The 24,107-nt window shown below is 41.7% G+C and overlaps 1 protein-coding gene across 8 annotated transcripts in view; it reads right to left on the bottom strand.

The window, feature by feature from the left end:
* Positions 1–24,107, bottom strand: part of KIF16B (kinesin family member 16B) — a 282,927-nt gene that overhangs the window by 76,423 nt on the left and 182,397 nt on the right. For 4 of the 8 annotated variants that reach the window (XM_046678460.1, XM_046678462.1, XM_046678463.1 and 1 more), the window contains exons 18-23: positions 23,190–23,222; positions 22,789–22,842; positions 19,683–21,035; positions 15,790–15,942; positions 13,784–13,880; positions 13,019–13,069 (exon numbers count right to left, since the gene is read on the bottom strand). In XM_046678460.1, the coding sequence (XP_046534416.1) occupies positions 13,019–13,069; positions 13,784–13,880; positions 15,790–15,942; positions 19,683–21,035; positions 22,789–22,842; positions 23,190–23,222 (1,741 nt within the window). Of the gene's footprint in view, positions 1–4,999; positions 7,353–7,385; positions 11,678–13,018; positions 13,070–13,783; positions 13,881–15,789; positions 15,943–19,682; positions 21,036–22,788; positions 22,843–23,189; positions 23,223–24,107 lie in introns of those variants that run through there. The other 4 variants (XM_046678459.1, XM_046678465.1, XM_046678467.1 and 1 more) reach the window with 4 other exon arrangements.

The raw sequence follows: 24,107 nt of genomic DNA, 5'->3' as shown, positions 1-24,107 counted from the left end.
CTTTCTGGATGACACAGAGGCATATGATTTGTCCCAGACTACTGCTGTCAGCTGACAGTGTAAACATTTTGGCCTGATGTGAAATTACCAAAGCCTTTTAGAGCATCTTAACTCTTCCCTGCATCAAAACAAGAACCATGAATTTTATTGTAATGGTGCACCTATTTAGCTGTCCCTAATGTCAAAAACCAGAGCGGAAATTCTTAAAAGAGTTTCTCAGTATGTGCATGGCCAAAGACCTTTCAATTCACTGACAGTATATTTCCAAATTACTGTAAACACAGACATTTCCTGAAACATGGAATATGTTTATCTATTTGAAGGTGAAAAGGCAGAAGAATAATATGGTTGTTTTATTCATTTTCAAAGAACACTTTGACCTACAAAAGCCAGGGTTTAGCCATGAAGGTCTTGCTCTGTTGCCTTAGCTCTGTAACCTGCTATATCATGCTTAACAACTATACTTTTCAAGTAGGACCATAATCTCTTTTCCAGATCTGATACAATCTCTTGAGAAACCACCTTGTTGCAGTGTATGTGTGTCTGGAGACCGGAGAGGAGAGTGGTGGGGTTTGGAAGCACACTGCCATCTAGAACGACCTCAGCAGAGGGGAAGCTGCTCTAGGGATTTTAAGCAAGAACTAACAACAGATAATACTAGTTTACAGGTAAAGACCCACGCACACTACACCTTAGGAGGAACCTGGATCCTCCCTACTGGTTAGACCAAATGTCAATACCGCAGCTGCTTTGGTGAGGAGCTATCTCTGTTTAGTTACAGACTCCATCCTAAGAAGCAAGAATGAGGAAAAGGAGGAAGGAAGAAGGGCAATTAAATCTTTCTCCGTCAATCACCTGGAACAGTGCATTACCATGTGCATTATGGGTTCTTAAAAAGGTGGGGATGACAGTATCAACAAGTGTGACACACTTCGTATTAAAACTCCACCATTATCTGCTTCCCTGAAGCAGTCACAAAAAATGGACTTGGGATTCCATGTGGTGTTCACTTCAAAGACCCAGTGAGGAAGAGAAGACTCAGAATCAAATCTTAGTGTTAGGACTTGGTCTCTGAGTGACAGTCACCCACCTTCTCTGCACCTCAGTGTGGTCCTCTGGAAATGAACACGATATTTACCAAATCCCATCTATATGGCAGAAACCCAAGTGTGAACAAGGCAGTGTCCTGCTCCGTGGGATTTCTGGTTGGAGGTAGACTCTGACAAGTAAACTGATAATTACAGCAGGATTAGAAAGTTGTGATGCAGGCACCAACTGAGAAAAACTACGAATAGGGACATTGCTCTCTAAATGTTGTGAATTTTACTGAGGAATAACTGCAGTCAAAACTACCCAGGTATATTGTTAACTAAGCAATGGAGACTTAATCTTAACTTCTAAATGGCTTTTCTTACAGGCACCCCTGTACACAATCAAACTTTGGTATCTTTTATTGAGCACCAACCATATGGCATGCACAGTGCCAGTTCCTGGGAATACAAAGTACCGTTTACAAAGTATACATAATTTCTAAGGCCTTTAATTTTTTTCAATTGCATTAAGTTTGGAACAAAGATTTGGTTTTTTCATTCTAGATGGATTATATTCCAAAGTTAGCAAATGCTACCTTAACTTTAGTTTTTTATAAGTCAACTTTTAAAGTGGGATAAGAAGGTTAACGGAGGGTGTGGTAACTACACAGTTATTTTAAAACTGGAAAATTCTCTATTTCTAAGAACATATAATTGTGAAATCAATTGCTAATGAAAAGAAAGTTGCTTCAGGGGCTGGCCCAGTGGTGTAGTGGTTAAGTTCATGAGCTCCACTTCAGTGGCCCAGGGTTTGCTGGTTCGGAGACCGTGCGTGGATCTACGCACAGCTCATCAAGCCATGCTGTGGTAGGAGTCCCACATGTAAAGTAGAGGAAGATGGGCACAGATGTTAGCTCAGGGCCAAGCTTCCTCAGCAAAAAGAGGAGGATTGGCAGCGGATGTTAACTCAGGGCTAATCATCTTCTTCAAAAAAAAAACAAAACAAAAAACCCCAGGAAACTTGCTTGAAGCTCAGCTCAGGCTCATAAATCTTGCCCAAAAAATCCCTGCCTTCAATAACTTAACTGAGTATATGAATTAAGTAGGGACCAGTTATCTGGGAGGAACTGGATCTGATAATATTTATGTGGCTCACCTACATCTAGGACAGCCCCTTACACACCCGCACCTGCACCTCAAGAAATAGTTCCAGCTGGGATGCAAGAGCACTGCCCCAGTCAGGATCGGAGAGGGAAGGGTCACTGAGTCCTCCCTGAGAAGGATATTCCTCTTCACTATTTTGCATCTTGGGGACTAGAAATGTTGTCAGAGTCCCCTGCTATCATCCGTGGCCACAGTTTACTTCAATCACATTTATTTCATAGTAACTCAATATTAACAAGTGTAGAGGAATAAACAATGGCAGAAATAAATAACTGAAAAATAAGCCAGGGATCTGAAGGCATTTGACAAAAGTATAAGTAGATAGAAAAATCAAAAAAAGTATGTTTCCCTTAAATCATTGCTGCAATGTAATTGTTAGAAATTAGTTCTTGAAGGCAACTTGAGAAACGTAGAATTCTCAGCATACAGCACGAAGGTTCCTGACATTCTCCTAAACCATGTTTACATTGGGCAGGAAGGAAAACTAACATAAATGTCTCCTAAAGTTATTTTTTATTTGGAAGAAGCTACATTTTGAATATCTTGAGTTTTATGCTAGACAAGTAGATCTGTGCTATATCTCATTATTTATGGAAGCTTTTAAATTTCTATGGAATTATTTATTTTGGAATCAGTCAGTTTTTCTACATGTTTCAAAGAAGACTCTTAGAAGAGGAAGTTAGGGACACATTGCAGAAGGAGGAAAAACAACAAGGAAGGCTGTATGTTCAGAAGCACGTCTCCCAGCAGAGCAGATCTGGCATGGATAAACACGTAGGACATTTCAAGGAATTTTAAATGCACTGTGGAATAGTTATTTAGAAATAAAAGGGCAAGGAAAAGAACATAATTAGCAACTTGGATTACATTTCTATAGATAAGAAATATCGTCTTTTAAAATAACAAAGAAATATTTTTCTGATAGCTTTAATGAAATAACGTCCTGTGTCAACAAATACGCTATTTTTCCATTGTTGCGGAAACACTATAGCTGAGTCCTCAGCCAAAAGAAGCAGGCAGAACACAGGCCACATTCTGATTATTCAGATTAGAATCTTCTCTTCATCCTCAAGCTATCTCCTTCAAAAAGGGCAAATTAAGGAAATTAATAGGAAGTGGCATTAACATCCACTTGGACCACTGCTGGAAGTGCAGAGGGCAGGGAATGGACCAATTCTACAGGGAGTCATCAGCATTTCCCCCTAAACACTCTAATTACGTACCAGATGGTTGAATTCAGTATATGCTTTAACCATGACAAGGTCAGAACTAAGGACTGTCGGCTGATCTCCTAGAGGCAAATATCCAAGCTTTGCTTCTCAAGTTCAGGCAAAACTGAGTTTTTATCAGATTAAAAAAAAAATTCTGCTCCTTCCTCTGTTTCTACAGGAGCATATATTTCTAATGCCTCCTTTTTTCAACCACACATACCATGGTGACAGTTTTAATTAGAAATTTTATATATCAAGCTCCTCCTATGTATGACCCAGCAGTTTTAAAGCAGGGGTCTGGGGCAGAGATGGGAAGAAGCTATTACATTCTCAAATATGAGCCATGTTATAAGAAACAGGGAATAGAGGTAACTTGTATGAGCAGGCACAAATTATGAATATGGTAAAGAGCCAAAATATGTTTATATTCATCCTTGAAGGAACTTTGCACTAATACTATACTATCTTTAAAGACTTAGCACATACAATTGAATTGGATTTTACTAAGACCTGTGGCCACAGGGACACCCTGTGTACATGCTACAGGTACACCCTGACTATCCCTGCCAAGGTCAAGACTTAACAGCAGCCTGACTTGAAGAAACAACACTAACCTTATCTCATCTTAAAGGGAGTTTAGAATACTCACATCAGAGATAAGGGTTTTCACATAAAGAAGTATTTCTTTAATTTTGACGTATGTCATTGGGGATAAATTACCCAGAAAATGACAAACTGTGTTGGACATAAACGCTTGTGGAATATCCTGAGTTTAGGGGCCTTTGGGCAAACCCAATAGGTTTAGTGAACATTTCCAATCCATGATTCTTACTGGAATAGATTATTTCATCCACATAGATCTGAGATGATCAACTTTGTTTCAAGGTTTCAAAATACTGGATGTCTGATGAATGTTTCAACTTGAAACTATTAAAAATGTCACCATCTTTCTCTAGATCATAAAAGACTAGTTTCTTTAATGGTCATTGTCGCTGGATAACTCATCATTAAATGGGTAATTTACAAGAAGACTAACAGATCTAGTATGACTGACTGAGAACATGGTTCTCATTCTCAACATGACTACAGACAGTTTAGGACCCCAAGGAGGGACAATCATGTGTTCTTCCTTCCAGTTCTACAATGTCTTTGATTAACCATGAAAAGTACCACACATATTCACTCACTGGTTTTTGCTTAGCCCTAAGTTTAATGCAAATTGTGCTGAATTCTAAGGTCCATGAGAAACTGATGTGGGAAGAGGAATTCTCTTTATCAGGTTTCTGTACAGCACATTGTTTAACCTTCCAACTAAAGGAGCAACACTGAGCATACAAGGTTATCTGTACCATATTTAAGCTATGATTATATCCAGGCTTTTCTTCTATAGGAGCTAAACATGCAGAAAGCAAAGGAGAGAGATAGGTCCATACAAGAAAACAATGGAATTGCAAAGAAATTTGTAAGGCAATTCTTGAAAAAAAGACCCAAAATAACTCAGAAAAATAATCTTTAATGTTGATAAATTCCAAGAAAAAACTTACAAGTCAGAAAAGAATCAACTTAATTTTTCCAAATATTCATTTCTATGAAAAAGAAAAAACTAAAAATTTACTCAGACAATGTCAAGAATAACCATGACTAACAGGTGACTTTGGCTTTGTGGAAAGAATATACGTTCTAGAGGAAGAAAGTCTCAGTTTGAGCTCTAATTCTGAATCAAGTGATCCCTTCTGAGTTAAATTCCCAAATATGAAATAGAGATAAATGACAACAATTCCTCCATCCCAGGAGGATCACTGTGGGACTCAAAAGGAACAATACATGGGAAAGAACTCTGTCCATTGTAGACCACAGCATACAGGGTGGTTGGGATTGTTACCACTGCAATCCACTGTGACTTCAACAACTAAAGATTTTGACTAGATATTTTTTAAAAAGGCAGAATGAGTAATTTATAATAGAATCTCTTTCCTTCTCACCGACTGGATTATTCAGTTCTATTCCTTATAAAGGAGGCTTTAAAAAATTACAAGGGTGCATCCTTAACAAGAGACCAGAAGGTAGTAGTTTGAAATTGTGTTGTGTAAGAAACAGCAGAGGGAGTGAAGGGTGTTAGAGGTAAAGAAGAAAAATCAGAGAAGGTGAGAGAGATAACTGTCTTCTTCGAAGGCCTGTGATATAATAGAAATTGTGGAACAGATTTGTTCTGCTCTGCTACAGGGGTGTGCCATGGATGGACAGATACTGCAGATGGAGATCACAACAAGGAAGGTGATCGGAAGAAGGGTCTAACAACGAGAGCAGTTCCCAACAAATCAACTGGTTCAGAAGTAGACAGTGATCAGCCCATCCATAGAGGTGTCAAGCAAAGACTGAATTGGAAATCAAGTTGAACTAGTAATTTTAAAGGTCCTATGATATATGTTCTTCCCAGTACCTGAATACTTCCATTAGGGAGAAGTCTTACAAGTTTTATCCAAATTTTATCTTCAATAGAACCCTGGAAACCCTGACAGAATGCATCCACAGTAGATTGAATTATTGATCTCAGTTCTTCTCTCCCCTGTAGTAGGAGGAGGAGAAGGAAGAGGAGGAGTAGATATTCACAGTCTTGCCATGGCTTCTTGGTAGATGGAGTGTACTTCCTTGTCCCTTGACTTTAGACTTGGACATGTGACTTGAGTTAGCCAATGGGATGTTAGCAGACACAAAGCATGGCTGCCCTTTTGTGCTTCTGTCATCATCATCATGGCCACTGCTCCTTCGGCATAGACCCCAAAATGAGATACGTGGTGCAGACCAACCCTAGTGAGTTGCAGATGACCTGTAGCCTACAGCACAGCCACCTCAATTTACTTATAAAGCATCTGTGAGAAATAAAAGCTTTTTCTTTTTCACATGCCACTGAAATTTTCGAGGTTGATGGATATTTGGCAATAGCCGACTGATATAAAATCCACCACAAAGACACTTTAAGGAATGAAGCAAAATTGTCTAAGATGCCTACTGGGGGCTGTGTAACTAAATTAACAAAATGAGCTCACTAGAAACTGGTCTATCCAGTAAGACTGCTTGACCATTGAAGAAGCATTAATAAAAGTGCTCTAATCTACTTATTCAAAACTTTAACTCACCTAGGAAAAAGAATGTAAGTAAAATTACTGTAATTACTTTTGCTGGAAGGCATAAGCATTCTCTCCGAAGAATGCACATATATTTTTTGAAGAAATGAGAACGGGGAGACAAACTGTTTTGAAATGTTTTTCAACAAAGACTAAGTAAATTCACCCTGCCAACCACAAGTCTGCAAAACAACGCAGCTGTGAGTAAAATGGATTTTAATCAAATTCAGATGAAATCACTTTTTCAAAAGTACTCAAAGAGGTATTGTCTAGAATGCATTAACAAGTCCCACAATGTAAATGTTTATGCTTATATCACAACAATGCAAAATGCCACATAACAAAGCACGTATGAGCCTAATTTTTTTCGGATGCAGGAACTCACCACACTGGAGAAGACGGGGCATTGGGCTGCACGCTGAGACTCTCACGCCTGCTCCACTACAGTAGAGTCCTGGCCTCAGAACTCCCGACAAATGAGCCAGTGGAGCCAGGCGGAGGCCTCTGGGGTTGAAGTCACAGTGGATCATGGCACAAACACTACTCTACTGGCTTCTGCAGGCATTATGACAACCTCAATATGTACTTCATGGATAGTAAATCAAAGTCTCACATCAGACCACAGTTGATCTCAAGGTAAGAAGTACGCTTAGGTGAGAGAAGTGACATGTCAAATCTGAACTGCTGGAGGCTGCTTCTCCTATGTGGTGAGATCTGAACGTAATCCTCATTGTCATCCACTTGGATCATAAAGCAGACTGAAGAAGTCATAATGAATAACACAATTTTTATGCAATACTTATGTTTGCTGCATGCTCCATCTGTAAACAATATCGAAGACCAAAATTTATATCATAGTAGAATTATGCTTTTTTACTTGTGAGGATAAGCAAGTCTGTCTGTTAAATATATATACCACTCTTAGTTAAAAATTTTATACTACTTATGTATTGTTTCCTTTTGGCCATAGCATCCCTCTGTTGGCATCTTACATTCTACTCCCTCTGCTCTTCATGATCATTAAATCTGTTCTTCTTATCAAGGATATATGAAAAAATACTCATTAGGACAATTAAAAAAAGGTAATTAGCAAAAAGCAAAGTATATTAGCTGAAAAAGTGAAAAAATATGAAAATAAATTAGGAGAAATATTATCAGTAAGACATTAGAAGACTATCATGGTTGATTTTAGAAATTTTTCCCATGGTAGGAGATCTACCAGCTAAGAATGTGACAAGCTAACTAATTTTAATGATGTCCTCATCACAGATTCAAAAGCCTTCACACAGAAGGCAATAGGGTGTGTACATGTGTCTGTGTGACCAAGTAAGTGTGTGATAGTGGGGTGTTGTGGAAGTTACAGAAACAGACTCCACCCAAAACATTTGAATCCTATTGCCTCAAAAAGACAAAAAGCAGCCACTTAGCTACTGCAAATAAGGCCATGGCCACCAGTTTGTGGGTCCTAATGCATTATCCAGTTTCCTGCCTTTCCCGTTCACTTCTCCAGAACCTGAGGAAAATTAATGACGAAAATGTGGAACAAGTTCAGTAGCTTGTTCTTAGATCTGATGGGGAAAGAGGGAAGATCCGCACTTCCTGGCCAAAGGGAGACGGAACGCTGCTACGTGGGTTAAGCTGCGACACTGTCTCTATCATAGATTAGGAACAGAAAGGAAGAGGGGGCTACGACATTATTTTGCACGTTATTCAAAGATGTGACCAGAATAGAAAATGACCCCTTCGTGCCAGGGCTAAAATCAATGGTTTAACAGAATTACTGACTCACTCAGCTGCAAGCTACCGAGGGCCAAGCATGATCCTGGCGGGAGAGGAAGGAGAATGGACGGAGCAATAAAATCCTATGATTCCTCCCTTCTGAGACTTTGGGATTCAGCAGAACACACATAGCTGGGAGACAGGAGAACACAGGCAGAGCAACTCAGGGTCAGATGAAATAAAAACATAAAATGTGTAATCTGATTCCTTACAGGAATGCAGAACAGAGGTGAATACAAAGGAAAGGGTCAATCAGAGGAGAGAGATTCGGAAGAGCAGAGAGGAGGAGGGTAAGTGACTACTAGACGGCACTTTGTGAAGACAGAAGACCTCCGTGAGGATGATGGGCATGAGCTCATCTCAGACGGGAGGCCAGCAAAACACTTCGGTCAGAAGTTACGAGTGATAGGTTAAGTGAGAGGCAAGAGGGAGGGCAGCCAGGGAAAAGTGCTGAATGCCTTCTGCTGTGACCCTATATTGGATCAGACAGCATAAAGAGGGCACTAGAAAAAGTCAGACTTGGGGATGAAGAGCCTTTCTAGGATAGAAATACAAGAACTCAGAGAAAGAGAGAGCATGTGGAATAGCGGGAAGGGTAGTCAAAAATAAACCAAGTAAGGAGCTGAAATCACCTAGGTTGGAAAGGAATAGTCACGAAGTCTGAAAGGAAGAAGGAAAAGGCAATTAACTAAGGAAGAAGATACCGCAGGGCACCCAGGGCTGTCTCCATTGCAGGCATTACAGTGAGAGGAGGGCATTTCAAATCCCTGGGTCCTTCTGGGAAGCCTGATGCATCACTAATGTGCTCTGCTACAGAGCTGTCCTAATCATGGCTAAAACGGAGGATGTCAATGAAGGTCACTGCCAGATCGGGCACCTTTTCAGGCAGCACAAATTAGCCGGAATCCAGCAGGCACACACAGATTCCAAGCCACCATGCTATAAGTGGACGTGACGCGAAACAAAATCAGAAATGCTTTAATCATCTCACAAATAATGAGGCGGGCCCAAATTCACAAGGCTGAGTTTCAAGAAAATGAATCAAGAAGGTGATAAAGACGTTTTATCATTGTTCTGCTTTCAGCTATTTTTTTTTTATTTTAGAGACTTAAAATATTTACATTTTCAATTTTAGAGGTCTGCATTTTTCCAGTTTCAGATCAATTAGCTACACTGAACTATTCATAGTCCTTGACTGCTTTCATCATGTTCATATTATTAAAGATCTCAAAAAACAGGCAGAGTATTTCTGCAGGCCACCTCCCTAGAGCCTTGTCAAATGTGAGATCAGCCACAGAGCCTCATCCTGAGAGTTGAGGGTCAGTTTCCAGACCTCGGGGGCCACATTCTGACTGCCCTGGAGACACAACGGGCAGGGGACCAACTGGTCATTCTGGGCTTCTTCAGAGTGCTTACATGGACCGTTTCTTGACTCTGGTGGAAGTTCAGGTTTTTGTAAAAAGACAAGTTCAACTGCTGATAATGTTTTCTCTGGAACAACGACGCACCTGAATTCGCTTAAAGCACGGCATTTGATCACGTCAAACTGTGCGCGTGGAGGAGGTCTGCTTAGAGACCGAGTGTGAGGATGAAACACTCGATCTTCCCTCACAAGTGCAATGTGGGTGTTCAGAAGGACTAGTGACTGGCAACAGTCTTGGCCGGAGTCGCCCTCGACTCTGACCGTTGTGTAGAGCAATAACTGAACTTCTGCCAGAGAGGGGATGTTGACTTGCATGTTCCCATGAAGAAAGTAAATCATGTCAACCAAGGTATTCTTGAATTTGGATGACAACCGGACTCCGTTTGCCAAAACTAAATCAGGGATTTCAGCTTTCCAATCAAGAGAAAGCTGGACCAGATCTTCCTGGAGCAAAGGATGCTTAGTGTAGGCAGCAGCCTCAGATGTGGGCATCAGCACACAAAGGAGGTCACGGCATATCTGCTGACAGAGGTTTTTGTTGTAACTAAATACAGTGAGCAGGAGACTCTCTGCAGAGCCCAGGAACCGAATGCTCTGTCCACCAAAGCCGATTTGTATCTCCTGTAGTCCAGAGAGAGGGAGAGCGTGAAAAACGCCCAGAGAGCCTGGACCGTCATCTGACGGAACCAAAGCACACAAAGCTGAAGGAAGCAGGAGCAGACATGCCGGCTGGGGGTCCGGCTCTGCGCAGTTTGCAACAGCAAGCCAGTAAATGCCTCTGACTTCATTCATGTCACCCAGAAGTTCTGGTGGGGAACAAGCCACGTGCTCAAGAAGGTCTTTTACAGGGCCCTCTTGGAGTTCCAGCATGTCGTCTGGGAACCGCACAAGCATCTGCTTGAATGCAGGGCTCCCTCTAGTATCTGCATATTCCAGGCGGAAAACTGAGCAGAGCGAGGACCCTGGGAACTCTGTGGCTGAGAGGGCAGCAGGAGGGCCCGGTGCTCTGTATGGCATGATGCTCTCTGCTGGCCTAATGGCCCTGGCCTCTTTGCTGTCACTGCTGCCAACCTGAGCTTTCTGGGGAAAAGAATGAGATTCTAATGACACCGTGTATGACTTCAAGGGCACATCCAGGGGTAAGTGTTTCAGAATTGGCATTCTTCTGATGAACATTGTCATGTGGGAGGTGAGCCCACTGGGGTCACACAGGCTCCCCACATGCCTGGCTTGGCTGATCACCCTTGTGCCAGCCTGTAGCAGGTGACTGCTGGTATCTTTATAAAGGTCTGAGAACTTGTGGTAAAAATATCCCAATCCACTGTTTCTTTCTGTCTTGATATCAGTCAGCAACTCTGGAGAAGTAACGGTTTCAGCAGCTAACTCATTCTCAGTTTGCTGCACCCTACAATACTTTGAGGCTGGTGCGCTCTGAGGAACACTGTCGGAAACGCTCTCCTTGCTAGAAACACTTTCAGAAAGAACAACGCACAGTAACTTGCTTTGCCTGGTCTGCTTGCTTCCACTATTTATAGACACTTCCTGGGACGTATGTTGCAGCCAAGTCCAGCTGGACTCGATTCCCAAGCTGTGTTCATCTTTATGAGTCATCGACTCACCGAAGTTTTCTGACTTACCCTGCAAATGTTCAGCATCGCTGGTGTTGCTTTCGTTAATAAAAGAAATTTTAGGTAGACTGAAATGTTTTACTTGAAAACCGCCCATGTGCTCAGGACAATCACTGTTCTGCAGCATCTCGTGTATTGAAGGCTGATCCCTTTGCTGGTGGGTTCTCTCTCGTGATGCTGAGGAGGGAGTTGTCACGCCTGAGATGCTCTGTGTCCTTGGATGACTCCGGTGGTTGTTCTGACCCACCTTACTCCTCTCCTCTCTGCTGGAAGTGTCAGTACCATCTCTGGGCGGCAGCAGGGCAAGATACCTTTTCTGTTCAAGATGTCAAAAACAGTTGAAATGGGGATGAGGTAGCACCTTTTGCGATTCTTTCGCACGTGAAGATTCTTGCAGTCATTGGTTCATTGTGTGGATTAATTCAGAGGGTAAAACAAAAGCCTAAGCCACTTGTACTGATTGATACATGATTTAAGAACAGATGATCTGATTCACACGCAGAACATCAATTTCCATGTCTTATAAATTACCGAGTATTTTGATAGAAACGCGTTGTATCCACAGTATCCATTTCTTGGTCTAAGATTTCATTTACTCTAAAATAAATCCTAAGACCTTTGATGCAATTTTCAAAAGGTCAAATTTAGTTGTGAAAATAAGTCCATGACCATATATCCAAAATGTAAAAGTAATCAGGGCACACTTCATGAAAATCAGATGGCAAGGCCAAAAGAAATTGACGAGTATTCCAACCGTCACGTTTCTCTCACCTCTTGGTTCATTTCATGCGAATCTTTAATTTTATCTGTCCTGGTCAGATTGCCATTACTGTATCTACAAACCAGCACCATGAAAGGCTTACTGCGTGCCTGCTGCAGGCCAGGCACTGTGGACACAAAGCAATGGAAGGCAGTGTCCTGCCCTTCACGAAGTTATCTGCTAAGGAGCTGGATGTCCAGAGGAAGATAATGTCATTACTGACGGACTGGAACTGAAGGCACGGCGATGGCCAAAGTCAGTTAGCCCACTGTGGAACACCCACTCCTACACCTCTGGCTCTCTGCTCAGTAATGTATGGACACCATCGGTTAGATTTCCACCACCTAGTAGTTTTGTCTTTTTGTTTTTTAATTTAGGAATGCATGGGAAAGACAAGTCCCTCAGTGGAGGAAAATACAAGTGAAACCTTACAAATCATATGTTTGAATAAACCTTGGTTTGACAATCCACCGGAGAAATTAGCTAATCAACCAACAGTATTTCCTTTGTACTACGGCCAACTCACAGTCTACAAAGTGAGCAGGGTTTTTAAATCATCAAGAAGTATTCAGTCTCATTTCCAAACCCCAGATCTGATTCTGATTATATAACTCTGCCTTTTAAATGCAGACCAAGGGAAAGGATACTGTTACAATGAAAAACTGGGCAAAGAGCCTCCACCACAGCCACATGCCATTCAAATAAAGTCAAAGCCATTTTCAACCTGCAGGATTCCGTTTAATTTTAAGTCCATATAATAGCTTGCCTTCCCTATTAGCCATTAATCTCACTGGGACTTCAAAATTCTAATTATGCAACTAAACATTAAGAAAATTTAATCACACGAGCATGCTATAATTTAAGGCGACCCTATCAATCTGAAAAATCATTACCTACCTCATATTTTAGCTTACGTTGAATGGTGCCATTGTGAAGTTTCTCATTATCCTGAAAAGAAAAGAAAAAGCCCTCTCTATTAAATTACAGCATGTTCATAGAGGGGGAAAACTGATTTGATTAGAAATATTTATGGGAACAAAATTCTAAGGAAACATACTTGTCATTCAACAATGACAACCATTCTATAGAATTTACATTCCCAAGGTAAACATGACTATCGATCCATCTGCCTGTAAGAGAACAGAACCATTTATTTCTAATCTTAAAATTCTAAGAATATTAAAAGTAAGATTCCCTTAGGATACTTCTTAATTTTCAGGTAGAAATGAAATGTCATTATTCTGATAAAAATCAACTTGTCACAAATATGTATCTTCTAAAAGGCTAAACAATATTTCTACTTGGGATAATTTATTAAGCAAATTAAATACTTAAGGAAATTAGCTGTATTTTTTGAGAGAAAAGAAAAACATTACATGCAGAAGTTTTACAAATCAAAGTAATAAAGCATTTTAGAAGACTTTATATTCACTCAAGAATTTCCCCCAAAAGTACAAAGTTTTAAAGTAAAGTTACTCTTGAATTGGCACTCTTTATAAACTGTTAAGCTCCACTCAAGCAACATTTAATCTTTCTAGAACATATCATATCTTAATTTTCTCACCGAGAAACAGTAATAAAAGACCCCACCACCACCACCAATAACTTACTGAAAGGTCATATTAAAAATGAATGACTGTATTCACTCAGCCCTTCACTCACCTTCATCAGATCTGCAGAGGTATTGCTGTCACTGCCAATCACATGATGCAAATCCTGAAGACGTCTTTGGACTTCTTCTTCAATGTAAGCATTGATCCTGGAAACAATGGAGACAGGGTCTCTGAACCCTTCTAACCAGTCAGGGCATCTGAGATCCTTTCTCACTATGCCCTCCATAACAGGGAACTTCCTCACTCTAAACGCCAAACAATAATTCGGGACCTTAAACATTTTTCTACTTTCTAAGAAATCTAATGCCACGTGTTCACCATCTGTGTTTTCCCCAAATGAGAGAGAACTGGATGAATAACAGCATCCTGGGAACTGAAGGGAGACTAAGTGATTCCGTCCACCTCTCTCCTGGATGTCCTTGGCGGAGGCCCTGCTGCGGGTAGGGGAGAACCTCATGCACGGGTTTCAGACAGCTCCACAGCCTCACAGCATGGGTCTTGGACTTTGAGACCCAACACTTCCTCTCTGAGTCTCGGTTTCCTCACACAGAAATGGAGATAGTTATTTCTCAATCACAAAGTCATTTAAGAGGATTAAAAGAAAACAAAAAGAAAAAGTGGACGTACTCTCTACGAATCTTCAATATTCTGATGGAACTATGTCTTGCATTGTTCCTGCTCTCTCTTCTCTCTCCAGCTAGGTTACCCGCACCTGGCCAGGACACACCACATTTTAAAGGTCTCTACCTTCCAAAATGCCTGGCACAGGGCTAAGACAGCAGAAGCCAGAAACAGCTGACTTTTCAAGTAGCTGTCAACTGAATATCTGGTACCCCATACAACATAGGTGAAATTGTATGAAACATAACCATCCACCCAAAGGAAACAGGGAGACTAGAGAGTTTTAGTTCTATCTAAAATCTTTCTAGTGGCTCAAACTGCCCAAATAGAAGTCTTACTCAGTTCTAGGCTCTCCCTCCCCCAGTTCTACAGACACTGATTAGACTGATCAGTTAAAATGAATGGTTTAGCATGTTTACATCTTAGCACACTAAAAGAAAATCTAGTTTCATCTTTCTAAGTACATGTATAAGCCTATAAACATTTCTGTACTACTGACCACAGCTAAATGATTTTCTGAAATGCTAGGTAAAGAAATTAATACTTTAGGTAAAACAGCCCAGAAGAATGGAATTAGGGTAATAAAATACAGTATTTATCTTTCACTATTAAAAATAAAATCATGTGCAACTGAACCTGAGCCAAGGCCACTTACAAATGAATTACCTCCCTGGACCTTTACTTAAATCTTAAACTAGGCCCACAGAAGATGCAGACCTAGATTTAAAGAGCTACAGAGGCTCACGCTATTCCAAGTACATTTTGACATCCAAATATGTATCTCCTTATACCCAGGGCTTAGGACTGTCAAATTTGAAATGTCCCCATGACATAGATAGAGTTGAGGAAAACAATTAATTTTCTTATAGGTAAAGGATGATTAATCGACTTATCTGAGAGCTCTAAGCCACAGGGCAATTCACAACACCACCCAAGTTGAGAATCATTTTCCTATAGTAACATCAGATATATATTTCTGCTATTCATGATCACTCTGAATGTACTGGTACAATTTTTGTAACAGAATTCATCTACGTGTAATCAATGACTTCAACAAATTAAGTGTCAGCACAAGACCTTCCTCTTGATTCAATGAACTCTACTTCTTTATTCCTCTCAACCCGACCTTGCATCACTCCCTTCTGGATAAGCTGGTTTCCCTGGACCTTTTAATTCTACCTTCTGGCACAAACTACTTGCACTAACATTCCTGTATTTGGCTGGCCAGGTCTCAGGTTTTTGGTGCCCTTCAAATGATACTTTACCCCACCATGGGCCAGGCAGCTGCTGATGAAATCAAAGCACATTTCAGGGACACGTACTACTTGTTGCCTTTGACAGATCCTTCCACATGCAAACTGGCCAACATGAAGTACAGTGAGTCATTAAATAACATCAGAAATGGAGCAATGACTTTAGTTTAATGTCCATTACCTGGCGTCCATCAGAGGGACCAGGTGAGATTTTTCAGCACTGGATGGCAAGCGGGAAGAAGCAGCTTTCTCCTCCAAGGTCTCAGAATGCCCTTTTTGAACACCATCAAACTCACAGATCTTCTGCTTCAATTGCTGGATTTCATGTTCTAACCTATAGAGATGGAGTTACATGAATTCATTCACTAACAGTATTTCCTGAGCATCATCATTGGGTGGGACATTGTTCTGGAAACCCTGGGGGATCCAGACAAAAACTCTTTGTGCAAAGATCTTTACCTTCTAGTAGAAAAGGTACCACATACCTGTAAGACAAGGTATAACGTGATAATGGGCCACAAGAGGGGTTCAGAACAAGTGCTGCAGGCATCCAAAAGTCAGAGAGAGCTTTATCATCAAGGGCAAAGATATTCTTACTGTACTCCAAGCCAATCCAAGAGGGAGATATGCAGGTTTCTGAGCCCCCTACCTTTGCTTCAACAAAACAGTTGGCTGTTGATCATATATTGAGATCCCACTAAATATTTCTGTTTGACAAAAGAGATCCACGCTTTAGAGAGTTTTTAAAATCACTAATATAGGAGTACCTTCATGGTCAAGGCAGTTCTAAGTTGAGTCTTCAGAGGCCAGTGGGAATTTGGACATTTGGAGATGATGATAGAAGGTTCTCCAGTGCAGAAAGCAATATTAACAAAGGGGCTAAGCCATGAACACCAGGAATCCACTTTGGCTAAGGCAGATGGTGTGGAAAAGGGAAACAGGTGAGAGAGACCTAGGAAAGCAGGCCAAGTATCCTGAGAAATTAAAATAAACCATAAATTGTGGAACCAAACATTTATTTCTAATAACAAATGATACATCTAATACCAGGTTATGTGTAAGGCCATTCTCCCACTGGCCCAGGCACACTTGAATCCAGGTCATCAGTCTAGACAGACAAGTTTGCCAGTCAATTTGGTCCAGGGAACACAAGACTCAGCTAGGGGCTGTAGCCCTCTCACTGTGTGAACTGGGGCAAGTTAATGAAATCTGGGTCTCAATTTCTTCATATATGAAATGAGAGAGTCAACTAGTTTCTCCAAATTCCTTCAGCACCAAAAATTAGAGATTCTAGCTTCAGAGGCTGACCACCATGACTGCCAGCTCTCTGGTGTCATCAGCAGCGGCTTGACTGCTCTATCCTAAACATGAAAGCCAAGCTCTTATCTCTCCGAGATGTGATTATGAGGTCGCAGGGGTCAGCACTCATGGCATCCACAGAAGGCAATGCCCTGCGTAACTCAGCCCTTCCTCTGCCTACTGATTAGCAAGCACTCGCTAAGCATCAACTTGCAGACCATATAGCATTTTCAACGGAGGAGGGAATAAGCATAAAAGAGTGATATCAGGGGCCATGTGGTGGGCAAAGAACCATGGAACAATATTAAACAGTCCCAGAGATGGGAAGGAAAATGAGAGGGAAGTAGGTAATTGCCAATGTTTATAATTAAGACGACATCTCCTGGAGCTGTTCAAAGACATCTTTCAGAGCTGAGGCAATGGAGACTCCACAGAGCCAAGGGGTTTGAGTGGGGCTCTGAAGGCTGAGCAGGATTTATATGGGTGGCAAAGGACAAACAGGGCATCCCAGGACAGGGTCGCAGCACACATGAAGGACTGGCCCTGCTAGGCAGCAGCTCTGTGGCCAGGAAACAACAGGACAAAGAGTTGAGTGGGACGTAGACTTCGACTTGAGTTGCGGCCCTGCCACTTTCTAACTGCCTGATACTTGTTTCCAGAGATCACATGACCAGTGGGTGGAAAGGAAGCCAGTAAACGGATTAAATCTTGTTCATAAAGCCAGCCCACAGGGAAAGCCAAGCTCAGTGCACCATTGTCCCGTCTGGTTCCACATGCATTTAAAATTTCACACCTGCAGAATTTCATAAGTGGTCAAGTCAGGCAGGAGAACCCAGAGGGATAATAAGACATGAATCCACACCCACAGAAAGGTGCAGGAGCATCACAGTCAGAGCAAAGGGCTCAGAATTTGTTGGCCTGAATTAGGTCATAGAAAAGTCTACTCCATCAAAACACATGAAGTTAAAAGCCTCTGCGCGGCTTCTGGAGAAATGCTGATGGTGGGAAATCACGTCCGTGGCAATCACAGGACTGTATCTGCTATAATAGAGTATTAATACTAAATGCCCAGGGATTGAAGCCGGTTGACAAAAGCCAGCGACATCAAGCTAAAAGCTCCTGCTGCATTCTTACTGCACACTGCAGGATACAAATTGAGAGCGTGCCCTCTGCTACTTTAAATTTCCTGGGGCTGGAGCTTTGTCCAGCAATTTTATTTACATAACATACCTGCGATCATTTTCTTAAACCTCCGACCTATTTCTCTGAAGTAATAGCATTATTGTTATTTGTTGCTGTTATGCCTGAGGGAATTACCAGAGTGATGGTAAATAGAATCCACAGTATAAGCAGATCATTTGAAAGGTTGTCCTGACCTTTTCAGGCAAGATGATGGACAGAGGCTCCAGCCACACCTCACAGTAGGTCTTGCCTTGTCATCAGCATTGATCCCAGCCCACTGCCAATGTCAAACTGGGCCCCTAGAGACACAGCTTCTGCTGCAGCCCCTCAAGAGGTGCTATGGGGGAGAGGAACGCTGGGGAGACGCAGTGTTCCAGGCCTCCCACCTGCGCTGCAGTTAGGATCTCAACTGACCAAAGGATCCAGAGCTAAGGAAGTGCACAGACACCTGATCTCACCCGCCCCTTCCTGGCAGGTGAGTACACTGCGGCCCAGAGATGAAGATCCTGCCCAAGGGCAGCGAGGCAGGAAGGGGCTAAGCTGGGGTTCGAAGCCCCCTTGCAGGACTCCAAACTGGATGATGGTTGCACACCAGGCAGCCATCAACCTTTCTGGGAGTCTTGGCATCACGTCTGCAGGGCTACCAGAAAAAGCGTTCTCAAATTCATGTTCTTCTTTGTTTTGAGGACCTACTAAGTGGGAAGCATGGTGACAGGGAATAGGTGGAGGAAGATAAAGATTCTTTCTTTACCATGAAAATAGTACTAGTTCCTAGTTTTATTTTTCACAACACCAAAAATAATATTCACAAATCATCACCAAATCTGCTCAAATGTACCACTGTGTTCAGAATCATCTGGAGAGTTTTGTCTGCTTGGTGGTTTATTCTTTAACACAGAATCCTAGGGCCTCCCCTCAAATACTGTGACTCACAAGGGTGGGAGAAGTATGGGTCTTCCCTTCCCTACCAGTGTGGAAGTCGGTACACCCTGTGATCTGTGCACATGGGTGATGCTCCAGTGGAACACGTGCTAGTCATGGAGAAGATGTGAAGCCAGCGGCGAGGAAGGAGAGGGAAAGCAGAAAGGGAGGAAGAAGAACGCAAAGAAGGAAACAAGGAGGCAAGGAGGGAGAGAAGGGAAAAGAGAACAAGGGAGGGGGAAAAGGGAAAGAGGGAGGGAACAAAGGAAATGGAAGGGAAGGGAAAGACAAAGGGTGGGAGAGAGCAACGGGGGGAAAGGAAGAGTGAGGGGGAATCTATAAGGAATCAAGGCCAAAGCTTTCTCAGGCTTTCACATTTATCAAATATTAAAACATACACATTCGATAGGTCAGTGGGGTAATGGACAAGGGCTTTGTTTTTGTTTGTGTGTGCTTTATTTAACATTAGGCCAATGATTCTAAAACAAAGATCATAAGCAGAAAGAAAAGAATGTTTAGGGGTCTTTTCTCAGGTTTGGTAAAATAAGCATCTGCCTGTGTATTAGACAATAGAAAGGTTAAAAGAATTACTTTTTAAAAACACAGTGGGAGACACACTCTGAGGGGCAGACAGTGCACACTCATCCGGCACTTTTCCTTCCCGCGCCTCACCTCTCCTGGTCCCTCTCCAGGGCTTCCTGCTCGGCTTCCAGGCTGGCCCGGAGCCCCGACTGCTCGCTGCTGCTGCTGCTGTTCAGAGTGGCCAGCTTCTGCCTCTGCTCTTCGATCTCCAAGCCCAGGGTGGAGCGCCTCTGCAGGGCTGAGTGCCTGCGCTCCAGCCTGGCCACAGCGCGCTCCAGCGCCTCTCTCTGCTGCTTCTCCCGGGACTCAAGAATCTCCTTCTCCTTCCTCCTCACTTTTTCTTCCTGACGTGCGATGTTGGCAGTGAATTCAAAAGTGGCTTGGAGCTTCTGCAGCTGGCTCGCATTGGCTTGGTACCGCGCAAGCTGTTCCTCTTTTTCCTCCATCTCTTTTTCCACTTGATAGAGAGTGTTGTCTAAGCCAAGAGGGCCTCTGTCAAGGATCTCAAACGCTCTCTGCTTTTCTTCTAACAGAGTTGGCAAACGATTCTCAAGGAGGTACTGGAGCTGGCGTTCTTTATATTGCAGCCTGTACTCCGCTGGCTTTATTCTCTCTAAATTTTGAGTCCCCAAGGTGACACTATCATCATTTTTTTCCAATAACCCAAATTCTTCTTCATTTTCAGATTTTAAACGTTCTAGGATTTCCTTCTCTTCTTCAACTTCTTTTTCCAGGAGGTCTTTCTGCTGAACCAGGTCCTTCTCCAAATTGGCTAGCTTGACCAGCTGCCTGCTCTTGAACTCTAAGAAATGCAGCTGAGCCCTTTCTAACTCCTCGCCATCGTCGTCCCCTTCGGCCCGTGCTTCCTTCACCCGCAGAAGGGCCTCCCGGATGCCTTCCAGGGCTCTCTTCTCCTCCTCCACCCGCTGCACTTCCCCTCGCCGGAGGAGCCCGATCATCTCTTGCTTCTCTCGCAGCTGCTCCTCCAGATGGGCCACGAGCATGACCTGCTCCTTCTCTTGCTCCTCCAGCCTCTTTTTTTCCAACTCAAACTTGGCATACTGTTCATCTTTTTCCTTTTTGAGCTGGTCCAGCTCTTGAAATATCTGAGTCTTCTCGGCCTTCTCATTGTGGTTGAGTTCCTGGAGCCGCTGGAGTTCTTCTTTGACACGGAGAAAGCTCTCTTCTTCTTGTTTCTTCTTCTGCAGCTCGATTTCCTGCTGCTCCCTCAGCCTCTCCTCTTCAAACTTTTCCTTCTCGGCGAGCAGATCCTTCAGCTTGCTCTCGATGTGGACGCTGCGGCGTTTCAGGCTCTCCTCCTGCTTGCGGATCTGCAGCTGGACAATCTCCGTCTCCCTGCGCTGCGTCTCCACCTCCTGCTGCATCCGCTCCAGTTCCGCCTTATCTGATTTTTGCTTTTCCTCCATTTCTTCTATGAGTTTCCTGAAATGCAAAATGTTGACTGATCACTGTGTTCAAATGTTGCTTTAACTTTTCTCTAACTGAAATCTTCTGAAAATGAACGTACAACATAAAGCCAAACCCTTCACCAAAATAATAACAGATGGAGTGCTGCTTGCTCTTTCATTTCCAGTAGCATGCTGTTTAATTTTTCACTCTGTAACTGTCCAACATATCATTTGCCTAATCTCCTAAAGTAGCCTCTGATATCATTTCTTTGTAGAGTCTATAAGCATAATGTGTTATGCATGATATAATTTAAGAAGCCCCCTGAGCTCAAAGAGAAAGAACTATGCCCAATTTAAATTTTAATGTGAATAATCTTACTCAGCCCAATGGCTAAAACGCAACACAAATGCGGTTACAAGATGACATTAAATAAAAATGCTTATGCTGTCCTCAACTCATTGAGGTCAAATATCAAAGTCAAGATAATTGACAATTCATTGTTCCAGCTCAAATAACTACATGCTACTTAGCATTTAATCACTAGTTTAGGACAAATGGTGATCATCAAATGGCCCCAAATACTCATTTATTAATGCATAACATTGAAAATAACTTGAGTCTCCATTAGAATACTTAAATGCATGATTCCAGGGGTTACATGTCATGTTTTCTCTTGGAGAACAAATGATCCTTACTGGGTGCTAAATCAATGTTTCTGGTTTGGAATGGCCCCCAAAGCAAGAACACAGGGAATGGAAGAGGATCAGTCAGTACATTGCCTCCATCTCCTGGCCCACCAAAGATCTCTTATATGACGCTGGAAACTAAACTAATTCATCTGTAACATCTAAATTCCAGATTCCAGAAAATAAACATCCAGTTTGTCGATTTTCTATGGCCTTAGTTTCTACTCTAATATCTATCCTTGATCCACTTCTTGGTTTGTTAAATAGGACAGGAAAAAAACAAGAAGAAAATACAGTTTTAATAGACAACGAATTATACTCAGAACACATAAAAAAACCTTTTCAAATCAATTAAACAACCAGACACAGAGACACTCACAGACACACATCTCCCAAAAGAATAGTGAGTAAAGAATATGAACAGGCAAATTGCAGAAAGGGAAATACAAACATCCAAACATAAGGAAAGAGGTTTAAAAGGGGGGAGGTATAAGGAAGGAAAATTGTCATTCTTTAGGCTTTTTAAAAATACAGGGGATGTTGGGGCTGGCCCCGTGGCCGAGTGGTTAAGTTCGCATGCTCCGCTGCAGGCGGCCCAGTGTTTTGTTGGTTCGAATCCTGGGCGCGGACATGGCACTGCTCATCAGACCACGCTGAGGCAGCGTCCCACATGCCACAACTAGAAGAACCCACAACGAAGAATACACAACTATGTACCGGGGGGCTTTGGGGAGAAAAAGGAAAAAATAAAATCTTAAAAAAAAAAAAAGAAATACAGGGGATGTTATTAAGAAAAGATATACTTTTGAGTTAAATTTAAACAAGTATATATTTGGTGTATTAAATTTAATGGGTGTGTTAAAGTTGCCTAGACTCTATTCTCCCTTTCTCACAAGTATTTGAAAATGAACTATTAAAAAAATTCAAACATGAAGTAAAACTACCCAGCTAACGAGAAATGACTTACAGTCATTAGACATGTAAACAACAGACAGAACCAGAGGGAGGTACTGAACAGACACAGAAGAAATCAGTCTGGAACAGTACCACAAGAATCCACACTCTACAGCAGTGTTAAACTCATATCCCATGGGGCTTACCTTTTACTTTCTAATTTTTCAAGTTCTTCACGCTGTTGCCTCTCAAATTCAAGTCTAATAAAATCAAATGAAAATGAGTCACTTTTCTGAGTTGTTCCCTCTCTCTCTTATTCTCTGTATATAGAGCTACATCTTACAAAGAGAGTCAGTTCAAGTATTATTTTTAATTTCCATGAATTAACAAGTTTAAAATGTATTCTTTGCTCTATGACTACGATTAGAAATTAGATATATTTTGAGTACTTGAATTGAGACTGAAAAGAGCATATTTTACTTGAAGGAAAACAAACAAAATATGACTATATTGCAAAAGCAGAGTTAAGGGAGACTTCTAAAGGATAAGCATGTCTATTCCATGCAGCTTAGTCACTGACGAGTATATAAAAATGGAGAATCACTACCTTAGACAGATGGGTCCTTTTATAGGGAAAAGACTGCCAAGGAGGTAGAGAGAGAGAGAAAGAGCACAGACATCAATTAAGAAAAGAATTAACCGGGGGAAACATCAGGAGAAAAGCAGTAAGTGACATAAAAGCCAACAGCCATGCACAAATTGTACTGTATTTTTATAAATGTCATATTTCCCAATAATTTCTTGAAGAAAATCCTCCAAAGAGTTAGCTCTTCTGTGTTCTGCACACTTCCCATAATAATTACAGCACTGATAATAACTGTGTACCAATAATAATTGCGAATAGTAATCAAAGCCATATTTTTACTACTTTATAGTTATACGGCACACAGGCTCATCAAGATCCTCCTGTAATTAGTAGCTATATGACATAGGAGTTATGGGGGCTGCATAGATCGTGAACAGATTTACCAGAGAAGTAGCAAAATAAAGGGAGCTAGGTCATTGGGAAATTTAAAACAACTCACTAAAATATAGATAACACAAAGTTGATTTTTTCTCAAATACCAGATTTAATTATTGAAAGATTTAACTATTCCTATTAAATAGCATGAACTGTAATTCTTAAACTTAAACATTTTCCTGTTGTGATAGATGACAGACACAGCTAAAAAGCTGAACTACGGAAAAATGTACCATAAATTGTTTTCCTTGGATAAAGTGCAAATCCAGACTGGCAATAGTTACTTCTACAATGAGACACATATCTTTCAAATAGCTCTGTTTCCAGTTTAATCTGGGCTAATATTGAGAGTAAATGTCTGAGAGCTTTTGTGAACAGAACTGAGCACTGTGCTGAGTGACTTACACATGGTATCTCACTTTGTCTTCCCACAAAATCCTTAAAATAGCAAATAGTATCCCCATTTTACAGACAAGGAACCCAAAGCTCGGATATGAGAAAGAA

This window comes from Equus quagga, chromosome 12 (genome assembly GCF_021613505.1).
Source record: "Equus quagga isolate Etosha38 chromosome 12, UCLA_HA_Equagga_1.0, whole genome shotgun sequence".
Classification (NCBI taxonomy): Eukaryota; Metazoa; Chordata; class Mammalia; order Perissodactyla; family Equidae; genus Equus; species Equus quagga.
Note: the sequence above shows the minus strand (reverse complement) of the source record. Positions and strands in the feature narration are given on the sequence as shown.